The 15,443-nt window shown below is 43.1% G+C and overlaps 1 protein-coding gene across 1 annotated transcript in view; it reads left to right on the plus strand.

The window, feature by feature from the left end:
* CFAP70 (cilia and flagella associated protein 70) overlaps window positions 1-15,443 on the plus strand; it is a 67,641-nt gene that overhangs the window by 50,381 nt on the left and 1,817 nt on the right. The window contains exons 17-27 of the mRNA XM_004615412.2: window positions 1,040-1,173; window positions 1,488-1,603; window positions 1,966-2,190; window positions 3,313-3,471; window positions 5,114-5,232; window positions 5,792-5,944; window positions 6,718-6,879; window positions 8,390-8,479; window positions 10,350-10,451; window positions 11,267-11,314; window positions 13,033-13,182. Coding sequence (XP_004615469.2) covers window positions 1,040-1,173; window positions 1,488-1,603; window positions 1,966-2,190; window positions 3,313-3,471; window positions 5,114-5,232; window positions 5,792-5,944; window positions 6,718-6,879; window positions 8,390-8,479; window positions 10,350-10,451; window positions 11,267-11,314; window positions 13,033-13,113 — 1,389 coding nt within the window. The 3' untranslated portion in view covers window positions 13,114-13,182. The remainder of the gene's footprint in view (window positions 1-1,039; window positions 1,174-1,487; window positions 1,604-1,965; window positions 2,191-3,312; window positions 3,472-5,113; window positions 5,233-5,791; window positions 5,945-6,717; window positions 6,880-8,389; window positions 8,480-10,349; window positions 10,452-11,266; window positions 11,315-13,032; window positions 13,183-15,443) is intronic.

A 15,443-nucleotide genomic window follows, 5' to 3' on the forward strand; every position in this document is an offset into this window, starting at 1 on the left:
CTGAGCACCACTGTGTGTGACTTCCCCCAAGAAAAAACAAAAAGAGAACCCCAGCCAAAAAAAAAAGGGCTCCCACAAGAACTGGAGCGATAGCACAGTGGGTAGGGCATTTGCCTTGCACGAGGCCAACCTGGGTTCGATTCCCAGCATTCCATATGGTCCTCCAGCACCACCAGGAGTGATTCCTGAGTGCAGAGCCAGGAGTAAACCCTGTGCATTGCCGTGTGATCTAAAAATTTTTTTAAAGTCTCCCACAAATTAGGTAGGGTGTTTGCCTTCCACGCAGCCGACTCAGGTTTGATTCCTCTGTCCCTCCCGGAGAGCCTGGCAAGCAGTAACCGAGAGTATCTTGGCCTCACAGCAGAGCCTGGCAAGCTACCCATGGCATATTCAGTATGCCAAAAACAGCAACAGCAAGTCTCATAATGGAGACATTACTGGTGCCCACTCGAGCAAATTGATGGGCAACGGGATGACAGTGATACAGTGATATTACATATATTCATATATTATATAAGTATAAAGAGAGAGAAATGTATTGTGACTTATAATACTGTTCATTATAAGTTTTCTACATATACCATCCCAACACCACAACTACCACTGGGGTGCCCACTTCCCTCCACCAGTGTCCAAAATGCCCTCCCATCCAAACCCTCCCCACCATGGCCCCTGGAAATTCACTTCTGCAGGCCAGCACTCCAATTCTGTTGCCTGAGGCTATTTGTTCCTCCCGTACTGTGTGTTTTGACCTTAGCACAGCAGGTAGGGCACATGCCTTGCATGACGCCAACCTGACCTGGGTTTGGTCCCCAGGACAACATATGGTCAGAGTCTACCAGGAGTGATTACTGAGTGCAGAGCCAGGACTAAGCCCCAGGCGCCACCAGATGTGGCCAAAAAACAAGCAGAGAAATCAGTTTCTGCTTTCATGAGAGTTTATAGTATTTATGGGGTGTTTTCTGTGTAGTGTTATATAGATGAAAAACATGTTATAATGTCACAATAGTCTTCATCCTCCTGATGATTCATTTGCTAGAGGTTGGTTCGTGAGACACAGAACCTGGAGCACTGGCTGGATTATGGTGCCTTCTGCCTTCTAGTTGAGGACAACATCAAAGCACAGGAGTGTTTTCGGAAAGCTCTTTCTCTCAACCAGAGTCATATCCAAAGGTAGTCTTTTGTTGTTGTCATTTTTTGTTTGTTATTGGGTCACACCTGGCGATGCATAGGAGTTACTTCTGGCTCTGCACTCAGGAATTACTCCTGGAAGTGCTCGGGGGACCATATGGGATGCTGGGATTTGAACCTGGGTCAGCGGCATGTAAGGCAAACGCCCTACCTGCTGTGCTATTGCTCCAGCCCCGCAAAGGTAGTCTTGAATGGGATGGAGATGCATGGAGTGGACATGTTTCCATGTGAAACGGATGGTTTTGTGATTGGGATGTGGGATCCTGTTATTAATCTTGCTGCTGGTCTCTTTTCAGCCTGTTGCTCTGTGGTGTCCTGGCTGTTCTGCTGGAGAACTTTGAGCAGGCAGAAATTTTCTTTGAGGATGCTACTTGCTTAGAACCAACTAATGTTGTAGCTTGGACTTTACTTGGTACGGTATTTTCCTGTGACATGAATGTGTTTCCTTCCGTTACAAAATCCTTTTCACATTTTGTTTTATGTTCGATTTGGGACCACCCTCAGCAGTGTTGGGGGGCCCTCCTAGCTCTGTGCTCAGAGGTTACTCCCAGAGGTGTCCAGGAGGACCATGCCATGCTGGGGATTGAACCCAAGCTTCCTACTGGAAAGCATAGACTTGATGCACTGAGCTATTTCCCTGGCCCTCTACACATTTTATTGGCTCAAACATTCGTAGATGATGATAAAAATGTGGGCATTGAAAGTGAAAGGTTGGAATTCTTCAGTACATGATGAGGTGAAATTGATTTGATTCATTTCTACCCCTTTCTTCAGGTTTGTTCTATGAAATTCAAAACAATGATATTCGCATGGAAATGGCATTCCACGAGGCATCCAAGCAACTCCAGTCCCGTTTGCACCAGGGGCGGGAGACAAAGCAGAAGAGCATTGTTAACATTGACTATGAAGATGGGGGGAACATAGAGCCGAGTTTAGGGCAGGGGGTAGTGGTTGCCAATACGTCTTCTACAGCAGCACTCAAGGTGGAAGGCCCACCAGGTACGAATGAACAGACACTATTGGGGGAAAAAATCACTGGCCTCTTAAATCACTATCACTGTCACTGTCATCCTGTTGTTCATCCATCTGCTCAAGTGGACACCAGTAACGTCTCCATTGTGAGACTTGTTGTTACTATTTTTGGCATATCAAATACGCCACGGGTAGCTTGCCAGACTCTGCCATGTGGGCGGGATACTCTCAGAAGCTTGCCGGGTTCTCTGAAAGGGACGGAGGAATCGAACCTGGGTCAGCCACGTGCAAGGCAAATGCCCTACCCGCTGTGCTATCGCTCCAGGCCTCTTAAATATGTTTGGCAAATAATTGATGCTTAGAATATTGGTTAAGTGAATAGGTGTGGCTTTGAGTTGTTTTGGAAATATAAGTAAAAACTTCTAAATATTTATTTATTTATTTATTTATTCATATATTTATTCATATATTCATATTGAGTCTAAAACTTCTACTGTTATTTATTTTTGTTAATCTGAAGGAATTTACTGTCCCTATGTATCCCTAAAAGGGGTATAATTCTAGCAGAGGAAACTTTTATTATTAAAAACTTGATTAGTGGTGTTTTTTTTGGGGGGGGGGTTGCTTTTTGGGTCACACCCAGTGATGCACAGGGGTTACTCCTTGCTCTGCACTCAGGAATTACTCCTGGCAGTGCTCAGGGGACCATATGGGATGCGGGAATCGAACCCGGGTTGGCTGCATGCAAGGCAAATGCCCTACCTACTGTGCTATGACCCCAGCCCCAATTTATTGTTATTGAGGTAACTTTGATTTAAGCATACAGATTATATTTGTTCCTGAATATTAATCAGAGTTGACAGGTACTATGTCATAGTCCCCATCAAAAAGTCTGGTTTTCATCCCTTACCACACACTTGACCCTTATACTGATTTGCTCAATCCCTTCCCTATTCTTAGAACCTAAAATTTTGTTTTTGCTTTATTTTGTTTTTCATTAGTTTTCTTACCACTTTATAAGTGAAATTATCAGAGTGATCATCTTTCTCTGACTCACTTCACTTAACATAATAACCTCTAAAGTCATGATCTCATAGTACCCAATGTAGGAAGTTGGGTTTTTTTCTCACTAAATTTCAATCTATTTAGGACCTGCAGCTCAAGTACCCATTTCGGATGAATTTGTTGAAGAATCTTGCAAATTACAGTCTGAGTCACAAGAACCTGGTTTACTTACACAATCTCTGGATCCACCAGTCTATCGAAAATTGTCTAACAACAATGTCAAAGAGGTGGTAGGAAAAAAAGGTAAAATTTTGTACTTGGTAGAGAGGCATAAATAAGTTAGAAAATGATGAAAATTCTTGTTATTACCAGAATGGAGAACTTAACTTTCTTGGGTTTGATCAGTTAAAAATTCCTTCTTATTATGCTCTGAAATCCAAATTAGTGGTGCAAGTCTTACAGTAAAAAATTATATTTAGCTAAGAGAAGTATTAAACTATAGTCATGTAGCTCTGTAATTATTATTCAGTTTCACACTGTCTTCAAAAATTACATTTCACAGAAATTCACCTTATCACATTTTATCCCCTAAGTCTTGACATCCATCCAAAATCTACCTACATTTCTACACACCCCAATGACTTCACATAGTTCCAGTTCGGGGTTTACATTTGTATAGTTTTAGTTCTACAATAGTACTGATACAGCTTTATTTCACCATAGATTTTATTTTCTTTTTGGGTCACACCTGGCGATGCACAGAGTTTACTCCTGGCTCATGCATTCAGGAATCACTCCTGATGGTGCTCAGGGGACCATATAGGATGATGGGAATTGAACCCAGGTCGACCACGTGCAAGGCCCTACCCGCTGTGCTATCGCTCCAGCCCCTCACCATAGATATTAAAACCATCAAAACTTATTTTGCCAGAGGAGCATTGTCAATTATACAATTTTTAATAATAATGCATATAAAAGGTTGACAGCATCTGTCTCCTATATTGCCATCATTCTTACTCCATTCTCTCATTTGCTTATAATGTACTAATTACATGGCTTTCCATAAACATTGAAAACTAGTTTCTTGGTTTTGGTATTTTTACTTGCTTTTTTTTCTGATAGATCTAATCTTAATTCTTCATTTAAAGAGTTATTAATTTTCAGTGAATTATTATTTTATGTTAAAAAACTTGCTTCTTTATCATTTTATGTTTAATGCAGAGAAAAATTTTAGTTACATATATTATATATATATACACATATTTACACTCAAGATGGGAGAAATATGGGTGTCAGGATAAAAAGATTTTGCAGTAAAAATGTAGACAAATGGCCAATAGAGAGTAGGGCACTTGACCCAGGTTTTGTACCCTGCACCTCATATGGTCCCCATCAGGAATGATGTCTGGGCATACAACCAATAGTAAACCCTGAAACAAAACATAACATACAAGAGGCCAGAGAGATTGTACAGTGGGTAGGGCACTTGCTATGTATGCAGCCAACTCAGATTTGAACCTCGGCATCCCATAAGGTTCCCCAGCCATGCCAGGAGTGATCCCTGAACACAGAGCCAAGAATAAGCACTAAGCATAGCTAGGTATGGCCCCAAAGCAAAAAACAGAACTAAACTTACACCACACACACACACACACACACACACACACACAGAACCCACCCACAACAAAAACCAAAATAATGTAGATAAGCCACACAAAAAGAATTTTTATATTAAGAATAATTTGAACAATTTTGGTTGTGATTTGCATTTGGCCCACCGATATACTAATGCTAAGATACTTTAGCCTCCTCTTTGGGATATCTATTGGTTTTATATTATTATTTCAGATAGTATGTAAAAATACCCCCTGTTACACAGTATGTCTGAAGGGCTAACATTTTTCTTTCTATCTAATCATCTGTTCTCTTGCTATAATATTGCCAGAAGCACCAAAAAGTCAAGATTCATCGATTTTGCTACATACCTACCCTTATGGAGTTTCCCAAACTACCACCATTTTCATGGAGACCATTCGCTTCTTGATGAAGGTCAACGCTGTGCAGGTTAGAATATCTAGAAAAGGCTGACCAGATAGAAATATGTTCTTGAGCAACTTATCCTATCCATAGTAACGCCTTTGCAGTATTTAGTACATATAAGATAAATGATGCTCTTGAGCTCACTGTAGGCCCAGTGAGGTTAACATACAAGCATGAAATGCTGTCTACAGCAAGCGTTCACGTCTGCTCCTGGTAGGGTACAGAGAAAAATCATCTATGTATCTAGGGGGCTGTCCCTTTGTTATGGATATGCTTAGTGTGTTACCTTTCTTCCCTTCCAGGTTCTAAACCAAGCAGAAATAGATGTGCAGTGCTATATGGGGGTGGGGGAGAGTATTTAAAAAGTATTTTATTGTGGAAACAGAGACAAAATAGAGGAATTAAGGCATTGATTATACGTTTGGATATGTCTGTATTTGGTGACTAGATGAACAGGTGGGGATGTGCTCAATGTTCATTAACCTCATCTAACTCTGACTTTGATCATCGTTGCACTCCTTGGCACATTCAGTCGGGTGTGGTGCGGTCACTGCCATCCACCTCATAGTGTGTGCTTTGGCAGTATGTACACAGAGTGCTTGCACATGAGCTGTTATGCCCACAAGGAGGCCCCAGTTGTGAATATTACTTGGTGCTGGCCCAGACGCATCTTCTCAAGAAGGACTTTGCCAAAGCAGAGGAATACCTCCAACAAGCAGCGCAGATGGACTATCTGGTAATCATCTTCTCCAGAGCCACTGGAGTGAAGTTTGGAAAATGGGATCAGGCTTTCCCAAGGGGGATTGACTCCTCGAGGGGGTGGTGATTTCTCAGGTAGGTTTCTGGCTACTGTAGTAAGATCAGAATTTCTGGTTATTGGAGGCAAAGTATCAGTAAACATCTTTTGTTTTGGGGGCCACACTTGGAAATGCTCAGGGTTTATTCCTGACTCTGCACTCAGGCATTGCTGCTGGAGAAGCTCAAGGGACCATATGTGCTGCCAGGGATCGAACCCTGGCTGGGCTCAAGCAAGGCAAGCACCTCACCCACTGTCCTATCTCCTGGCCCAAACATCTTTGTCCATGATTTTTTTCTTCAGTAGGTATGTTTTTCAAAAAAGCAGACGAGGAGGGTTAGGACAGCTCTTTAGTAGTACTTGATTAAATTCCTGTTTTCTGAACCTCTTTTTTCTCACCGAGAACCCTCTCATGGTTAAAGCTGAATGTACTTCTTACTGTTTTATCCCAAAGAAAAAAGTACAACAAAGGGAGAGGACTGACTAGGAAAAATATCCTCCAGTGAAACTGAATGGCCTCCTTTCCTGTTTTTGTTTTGGGGCCAACACCCGAAGATATTCAGGCAGTGTGCAAGACAAGTACCCTCCAGCTATGCCACTGCTCTGGCCCCAGTCTTCCTTTCTAAAAGTAACATACTTAACCTCAATGTAAATTTAAATAATGTAAATCTAAGTGTTAAAAATACCCTCACATTCATATTTTGCTCTCTCAGAACCCTAACGTCTGGGGTGTCAAGGGCCATCTCCATTTTCTGCGTGGAAATCATGCTGAGGCCAAGGCATGCTACGAACGAACCGTTAGTTTTGTAGTAGATGCTTCTGACATGCACTTCATCTTTCTACGACTGGGGCACATCTATCTTGAAGAGAAAGAGGTGAGGGGTGAGTAGGAAGTGATGATGTAAATCAGATTTGGTCTGAAACTTGATTAGAGTTTCAAGCATTAACATTCATCTGTGTGGACTGAAAATAGGAATATGATAATGACACATTGTAGTAGGTGAAAGAACAAACTGTGGTAGATCCAGACAATGGAATTTTGAAAAAATATAAAGTAACCTTAAGTGAATTACTACTAAAGGAAAGAAGTCAGTCTGAGACTGCTATACTCCATGATCCCAAATGTGTGACATCCTGGAAAAGACAAAATAATGGAGTCAATAAAAGGTCACTGGTTTCCAGGAATGTCAGAAATGGGAGCAATGGATAGGTAAACTTTTAGGGCACTGAAAACACACTGTATGATACTATAAGGACACATACGTGTGTGGACATGAGCTGTATGTTCAGATTCATAGAATGCTCAAGAGCAAGAGTCATCCTTTTTTGGGGGGGCACCCCCAGTGATCCTCAGGGATAATACTTGGCTCTGTGCTCAGGGGACCATAGGGGGTGCTAGGGATCAAACCCAGGTCAGCAATGTGCAAGGCAAATGCCCTACCCACTGTACTAGCACTCAGGCCCTCCCAAGAGTCTTTTTTTTTAATTTTTTTAATTATTTTTTGGGTCACACCCTGTGATGCACAGGGGTTACTCGTGGCTCATGCAATCAGGAATTACTCCTGGTGGTGCTCGGGAGACCATATGGGATGCTTGGAACCGAACCCGGGTCGGCTGCATGCAAGGCAAATGCCCTACCCGCTGTGCTACTGCTCCAGCCCCCCAAGAGTCATTCTTAAGATAAACTATGAACTTTGAGTGATGATGATGTGTTAATGAAAATTGCAACATCAGGGCCAGGGAGACAAAGCTAGAGACATGCTTCGCATTGAAAAAACATGAAAGCACTGCTGGTGGGATTGCTGTTGAAATATTATATAACTAAAACTCAACCACCAATAACTTTATAAATCAAAGTTTTTTAAATTAAAATTTATTTTAATAAACTGGGACTGGAGAGATAGTAGAGCGCGTAGGGCATTTGCCTTGTGCACATCCAAGCCAGCTTCATTCCCCGGCATCCCATGTGGTCCCTGAGTACCACCAGGAGTAGTAATTCCTGAGTGCAGAGCCAGGAATAACCCCTGAGCATCACCAGGTGTGGCCGCCCCCAAAACAAACACAGCAAAAAAATATTTTGAAAAATAAAAAAGGGAAGAGAGAAGGAAGGAAGAGAGGGAGGAGGAGGGAGGGAAGGAAAGAAATGATATCACAAAGACACCACTGTGGTGAGGTACGTTGACATCAGGGGAGGTTGTCCTGCATGGATTGAATGACATGGGAATTCTCTTTTCCTCTTAGTTTTGTTAACTTAAAACTGCTCTTAAAAATGGGTTTTACGTAATATAAAATCCAAGCACTCATTAGATTCTCTGTAGCACACCTACAGAAGCTCCACAGTTCTTCTAGCAGTGCAGTTTGAATAGTGATGTTTTCTCTCTACAGTATGAGAAGGCCAAGAGAACCTACATGCAGGTCTGTAAGCGATCACCATCGTGCCTTACCTGGCTAGGTCTGGGAATTGCCTGTTACCGGGTAAGAGGCTAAGACTTGAGGATTATTCCTACTCCACTAGATCAGAATATGCTTTTAAAAACGAAACTCATATATTAAGCTGGAATTTTGGTGGAGGATGTGTTGGAATTTTTATGCATGAAACCCTGCCATTAGTAATACCGTAAATCATGGTTCCTTAAGTAATTATTTTAAAAGATGTATTTGTTTGTGGTGCTGATTTATTTTATTTTCTTGACTGTTTTGAGGCCACACCCAGTGCTCAGGCGCTGTTTACAGAGCAGTGCTCAGGCTTCCTCCCTCAGGTGCTCCGGAACACCTAACCAAAGCGAAGGGTGCTACACGAAGCGCATGAGCCCCAGCCCTTTGGGCCGTCTTCCCAGCCTCCCTTGCTATGTTTTTATTATAGAAAGGCTGCTTCAGTATCGGAACATTTGTGAGTTTGAATTTTTGTTTTGTTTTATTTGGGGTTTTTGTTTTGTTTTGGGGCTAGCCCTGGCAGTGCTCAGGGCTTACTCCTGGCTCTGCACTCAAGGATCACTCCTGGCGGGCTTGGGGAACTACATGGGATGCCGGGATCAGACCCTGGTGGGCTGCAGGGCAAGAGCCCTACCCGCTGTGCTATGTCTCTAATCCCACATTTTGTTTTATTTTTTACATATTTTACATGTCAGTGAGCTCTTTCGAGGCACGGCTTATATTTTAACTTTTGATTCTGTGTATCTAGCACTCTCCGGCCTGGGTCAGTCTTTGGTAAGTAAAGGTTAATTGAATCATGAATAAGTTGAAGATATTTGACATATGATCCAAACAGGCATTAGAAAAAGCCATACTGTATTGTCTTGAGAATAGAAACCTGTGATTTTCTGATCTAAAACAAAATTGAAGAGGTTGGAAAGATAGTGTAGAGGTAGGGAACCTGTCTCGCATGTGGCCAACCCGATTCATTTCCTGGCACCACATATGGTCCCCTGAACCTTGCCAGGAATGTTCTGAGTGGAGAGCCAGGAATTAGCTCTGAGCACCACCAGGTGTGGCCCCCAAACAAAACAAAACAAAAAGAACAGGCTCCTTTTTAGGGAGAAGAGTGCTTTATTTTTCCCTAGGGCTTTTTGCTTTACGAAGCAACATTACAGTTCTCTGAAACAGCAAATGGTATCCCTATGCCCAGAGTTCAGGGAGCGCCCCAAAGTCTCTCAATAGTGTGTTGATTCATCAATATTGTATTGTATTATAATAATAACTAATATTAATACTAATGCAAAAGAACCTTTCTGAACAAGGTTAATAGGACATTCATCTTAAGAAAGGGAGCGCAGGGGCTGGAGTGATAGGACAGTGGGTAGGGCGTTTCCCTTGCATGCAACCGACCTGGGTTCAATTCCCAGCATCCTACATGGCCCCCTGAGCACCGCCAGGAGTGATTCCTGAGTGCAAAATCAGGAGTAACACCTGAGCATTGCTGGGTGTGACCCAAAAGCAAGAGAAAAATACAGTTCTATCTGGCAGTCCCTAAGGGGTGGGGTGGGGGATTACTGAAGGTATGAACACTTGGTAAAGCCTTCTGGTCTCCCAGCCCCAGCACCTGAAGCTCCCTGGCTCAGGATGTCCTAACGGGACTGCCTGGAAGGGAAGCAGGAGCTAGAAGCTAAGAGCTCACCAAGTGGAGCTCCAAACTCCCCCACCTGGCTTTCGAATCCAAGAAGTTTCACACTGATCTGATGCATATATTGGGCCATGACCTTAAAATCAGAAGACCTATGGCTAAAAATTTTAAAGTTGAAATCTTGGTCATGCACACCAGTGTTATTGGGACAAAGTGGCTTCCGCTGACCTTGACTTCAGCTGGCGCCTGCCTTTCCTGGGACACTCACGCCCCCTCTCTGTCCAGCTAGGGGAGCTCACTGAAGCCGAGGACGCTCTCTCTGAAGCCAATGCCTTGAACAACTACAATGCTGAAGTATGGGCTTATCTGGCTCTGGTCTGCCTGAAAGTGAGTATTACCTGTATGCAGTGCCCTCCTAGGGCAAGTTGGCGAGGACCAAAGGATAGCCATTAACATCTGCTTCTTTAATAAACTTCGACCATTTTAATTATACTGATGAAGGAGAAGCCAAGTCTGGGTAGCCACTGCTTGGAATGTACTTGAAAATATACTCGGGGCTGGAGAGAGAGAGAACAGGTGGTAAGGCACTTGTTTTGCACACAGCTGACCTCAGTTTTATCCCTAGCACCACAAATGGTCTCTTGAGCCCCACCAAGAGTAATCCCTGAGCACAGAGCCAGGAGCAAACCCAGAGCACAGTTGGCTGCTCAAGCATTGCCCCCCCTACCAAAAAACTCCCACAAAAGTGCTACCAGCACCATATTGTATGTCTGAGCACCTAACCATATCTTATATCAATGTCTTTAAGCTTTTTGAAAAGGAATTTTTTGCCCACATCTATATTAGATTACTTACTTTCCCCCCTACCTTTCATTTTCCTGTATCCCCTCTGGATTCAGAGGTTATTTGTATTTATTATTGATTTCTGGGCCACACCCTGCAGTGCTCAGAAATTATTCTTGGCTCTGTGCTCAGGGGTCACTGCTGCAGAGATCGGAGGACCATACAAATGCTGAGGATTGAACCCAGGTTGGCCACATGCCAGCCAAGTACTCATTCCAGTGTACTGTCTCCTCAGTGCCCGGAGTTCAGAGGTTATTGACCAAGGTGTGGACTTTTCTGCTTCAGTTAGAGACATGTGTGACAGTGTAAAGCTCCATCACGTTTGATGTGCCATCACCAGCTGCTGTTCTGTTTTGCAGGCTAATCGGCAGCTGGAAGCTGAGCAGGCCTATAAGTACACGCTAAAGGTAGGAAGCAAGATTTCTGCTCTTTGTACTGGGCGATGCTGGGAAACTGGAGGAAGAAGCTGGCTTTATTTAAGACGGAGAGCATTCCATGATGTGGATATTTTTTGGGAGTTAAATGACCATAATGAAAATGCTGGGTTTGGAATAATAGCCCACTAGTACCTTGAAGAATTTTCCCACCACTTTCTGAGAGTCAAATTGAAAAGGAACACAGATAACCTGAATTACTAACTCACGGGCTTCTCCTCTCGGGGCTTCATTTCCTCCTGTGTAAGATAGTAGAGGCCTAGTACCAGCATCAGCAAAATTTTTCCATAAAGGGAGGACTAGGAAATATTGCTATGGGCCAAATGTTCTCTACTGATAATATCCTCTATCTTCATAGTGCTAAAATACAGCACACAAACATGAATGAGTATGGCTGTGTTTCAAATAAAAAATTTTCTTACAAGAACAGGCAGTATGCTGGATTTGAGTCACGAGAGCTTTACCAAACCCTGGTATATTTCACCCATTCTGCAGTGCTGATTTGACGTAAAACACTCAACAGTAGATTTGTTTAGGTTTCTCATTGTATGAAATGTTCAAGGATGCCAACACAGCTCCAGATCTTAACTTCAGACCCAAGGTCTTTTCTTTCTGCTCAATCACGGCATGCCCTTCTCGTCCTCTGAGTTGCAAGGACACAGCCAACCACCCTAGCTCTAGCCTCTGTGTCCATATTTCAGATACAATAAAGAACAAAATGGGAGATTACCCGAGACTGCCTCATATTTAAAAAGAAAAAGGTGGGGTTGATGGGAGACAAAAAGGGCAAAGGCTAAAAGGACTGAGGTGTTTATTTCACATCTCTTTAGAAGAGTTTCGGTTTCTTTTTTCTCTTTCTTTTGGCTTTTTGGGTCACACCAGCAATGCTCAGGGGTTATTACTAACTCTGCACTCAGGAATCGAATCATGCCTGGCAGTGCTCAGGGGACCATATGGGATACTGGGGATCGAACCTGTGTCAGCGGCAAGGCAAATGTTCTACCCGCTGTACTATCAAGAGCGTAAATTTCATTGGTCACAGTTAGTCCTAAGACTCCCCCTATCAGTAAAGAAGCTGAAATGTGGCTTTTTGGCTGGTTGCATTGCTAGCCTGAAATGGCATTATTTCCTTAGTAATAGAGTATTCGGGGCCCAGAGAGAATATAGTGCAATAAGGGACTAAATTTGCATGTAACCAACAAGGGTTCATCCCTGGCACTGCATATGGTCCCCTGCACCTAGACAGGAGTGATCCTTCAGCACAGAGCCAGGAGTATGCTCTGAGAACTGCCAGGTGTATCCCCAAAACCAAATACATAAATGAATATTCAGTAGGCAAACTAGTATGTAAATTCTAAAATTAACTCCACACAACTACCTAGGTTCTTGTTTCTTCAATTTGTCACTTGCTAAATAAGAATAAGTAAAACTATGTTTGATGGTGATACTGCAACTTATAAAACAAAGAATAAAAGCAAATTCTGAGTATTATACCACTTGACCTAATTCTTACTGTGGAATCAGCAAAACTATTCCTGAGGTCTTTTAATGGGGTTACTCTGAAATTGGGAGTATGTGAAGAACCAGTTTCATTCCAAGAAACTATGTTCTTTAACTCTGGCCCAGTGTATGTGGGGCATCTGCATGTGTATATCAAACATGACAGATGTCCTTCCTTTTATCTCCTGCAGTTGAAACTGAAAGACGAGGCTCTGTTGGCAGAGATCCACATGGTGCAGGAAACTGTGGGCTTTGGCAATCCTTCCTTTTGACTGGTCCAGCTGAAGAAAGCACTCCCTGGAGAGCTTGAGATCCTTCCCTTTCCCGAAAAATTAAAACCTGTAAGTTACATCCTAGTGAGACAGGGAAATGGGACACACTGGTCAGAAAGAGGTAAAGTAGGAACCTCCAAAGCCAACAGTACTTACTACCCTACTTTATCACCTGAGAACCCCCGACTACCAGTGAGCCACCGCCACCTCCAGACACCTGCAGGGAAAGATCAGATCCACAGAAACAAAGGCAGGAGAGTAAACAAAAACCAACTAAACTAAAATTAACCCATTAGATTCTATTGGGATGTCATGGGTGGGGGGTAGAGTGATCTCCCGTTGGAGCGTCTGTTCTCTTGAGTGTCTTGCTGAATTCAAAATTAAACACACACACACCCTTTGGTGGGGGGCGCCCCCATCCTCCTGTTCTGCTTTCTTAAGGACAAGTTTCTGAGTGTTTTATCTGTTGACATTAAAGCAGGGTAATAAAAATATGGAAATGAGATTCAAATCTCACCGCTGTGATTGGTGTGGTTTTGTAATTATGTACAAATGAAGCCATCATTAACAATACTGTAATTGAAATAATTCACATTTCAATCAGTAGATTAAAAAATAAAACCACAAAAACTAGGGGAGTGGGCAGAAGGGAAACTGAAGACACTGGTGGTGGGAAATGTGCACTGGTGGAAGGATTGGTGTTGGAACATCATATGACTGAAACTCAGTCATGAACAACTTAATTGTATACTCAGTGATTCAATTAAAAAAATTTTTTTTCAGGGCTAGATACAGCAGGCAGGGTGTTTGCCTTGCACGCAGCTGACCAAGGTTTGATTCCCAGAATCCTATATGGTCCCCACAGCACTGCCAGGAGTAATTCCTGAGTGCAGAGCCAGGAGGAACCCCTGAGCATTGCTGGGTGTGGCCAAAAAGCCAAAAAAATTTTTTTTTCTTTTTTAAACTAATAAAATGGTGGCTGGAAGATGAAATCTCCAGTGTGGTTCTGGAGTTAAGGTATTCTGAAGTTTATGTAAATAAAAATATATATATATATACATATATATATATACTACAAAATATATAGTTACTGTTTACTAGTTGACCAGGATCACTGTTAGAAAAAACCAACTACCGGGGCTGGAGCGATAGCACAGTGGGTAGGGCGTTTGCCTTGCACGCAGTCGACCCAGGTTCGATTCCCAGCATCCCATATGGTCCCTTGAGCACCGCCAGGAGTAATTCCTGAGTGCAGAGTCAGGAGTAACCCGCACAGGTGTGACCAAAAAAGCAAAAAAAAAAAAAAAAGCCAACTACCATGGTCCCTAGTTAGGCTCCCTTCTTAAACCTGGGGATGAGTCATCAGTTTCTAAGGTGGGCATAGAGGAAACCTGCAAGCGCGGCCACTGCCTAGGGTCAAGGGGATGTTGGTTGTGAGCGGGCTCTTTGGATCCGACGGTGACACAAGAAGCTGAGCAGACAGGGCTCTGCTGAAGTGGTGCCCAGGAGTGTCTGACTCCTTCCAATCTTCATGGATCTAAACCTCAAGGGCTCCATGAAGGAGCATACATCACCTCTGGTCCCCTCGATCAGATTTTTAAGCGACTTTCCCACTAGGAACCCCACTGCCGCTCTTGGTCAAATATTCTGGTTCACACCAGGGGGTGCTCAATGGGGCCCCAATGCGGGCTTGCCTGCTGAGGGCCCACACCTTACCCTGTATTTCTCTGTGGACCTTCGTCTGCAGAACTGTAATGTGACCCCAGGTGTGAAAGTGTATAAAACAAATGCACAAATCAAACATTCATCGATAAGAAATCATGAAGAAATCTCTCTTAAAACATCTTTTTAAAAAAAAATCTTTATTTAAGTGTTTTTGTTTTGGGTTTTTTTTTTATAAATTTATTTATTTATTTTTAATTAGTGAATCACCGTGAGGGCACATTTACAGATTTATACACTTTTGTGCTTATGCTTCCCTCATACAAAGTTCGGGAACCCATCCCTTCACCAGTGCCCATTCTCCACCACCAGTAAACCCAGCATCCCTCCCACCCTCCCCAATCCCATCTCCCCCTACCCCACCCTACCACTGTGGCAGGGCATTCCCTTTTGTTCTCTCTTTCTAATTAGCTGTTGTGGTTTGCAATAAAGGTGTTGAGTGGCCACTGTGCTCTGTCTCTAGCCCTCATTCAGCCCGCAACTCCCTTCCCCCACATGGCCTTCGACTACATTATAGTTGGTGATCCCTTCTCTGAGTTGCCCTTTCCCCAGAATGTGAGGCCAGTCTCCAAGCCATGGAGTCAACCTCCTGGTACTTATTTCTACAA

Source organism: Sorex araneus, chromosome 3 (assembly GCF_027595985.1).
Source record: "Sorex araneus isolate mSorAra2 chromosome 3, mSorAra2.pri, whole genome shotgun sequence".
NCBI classification, from domain to species: domain Eukaryota; kingdom Metazoa; phylum Chordata; class Mammalia; order Eulipotyphla; family Soricidae; genus Sorex; species Sorex araneus.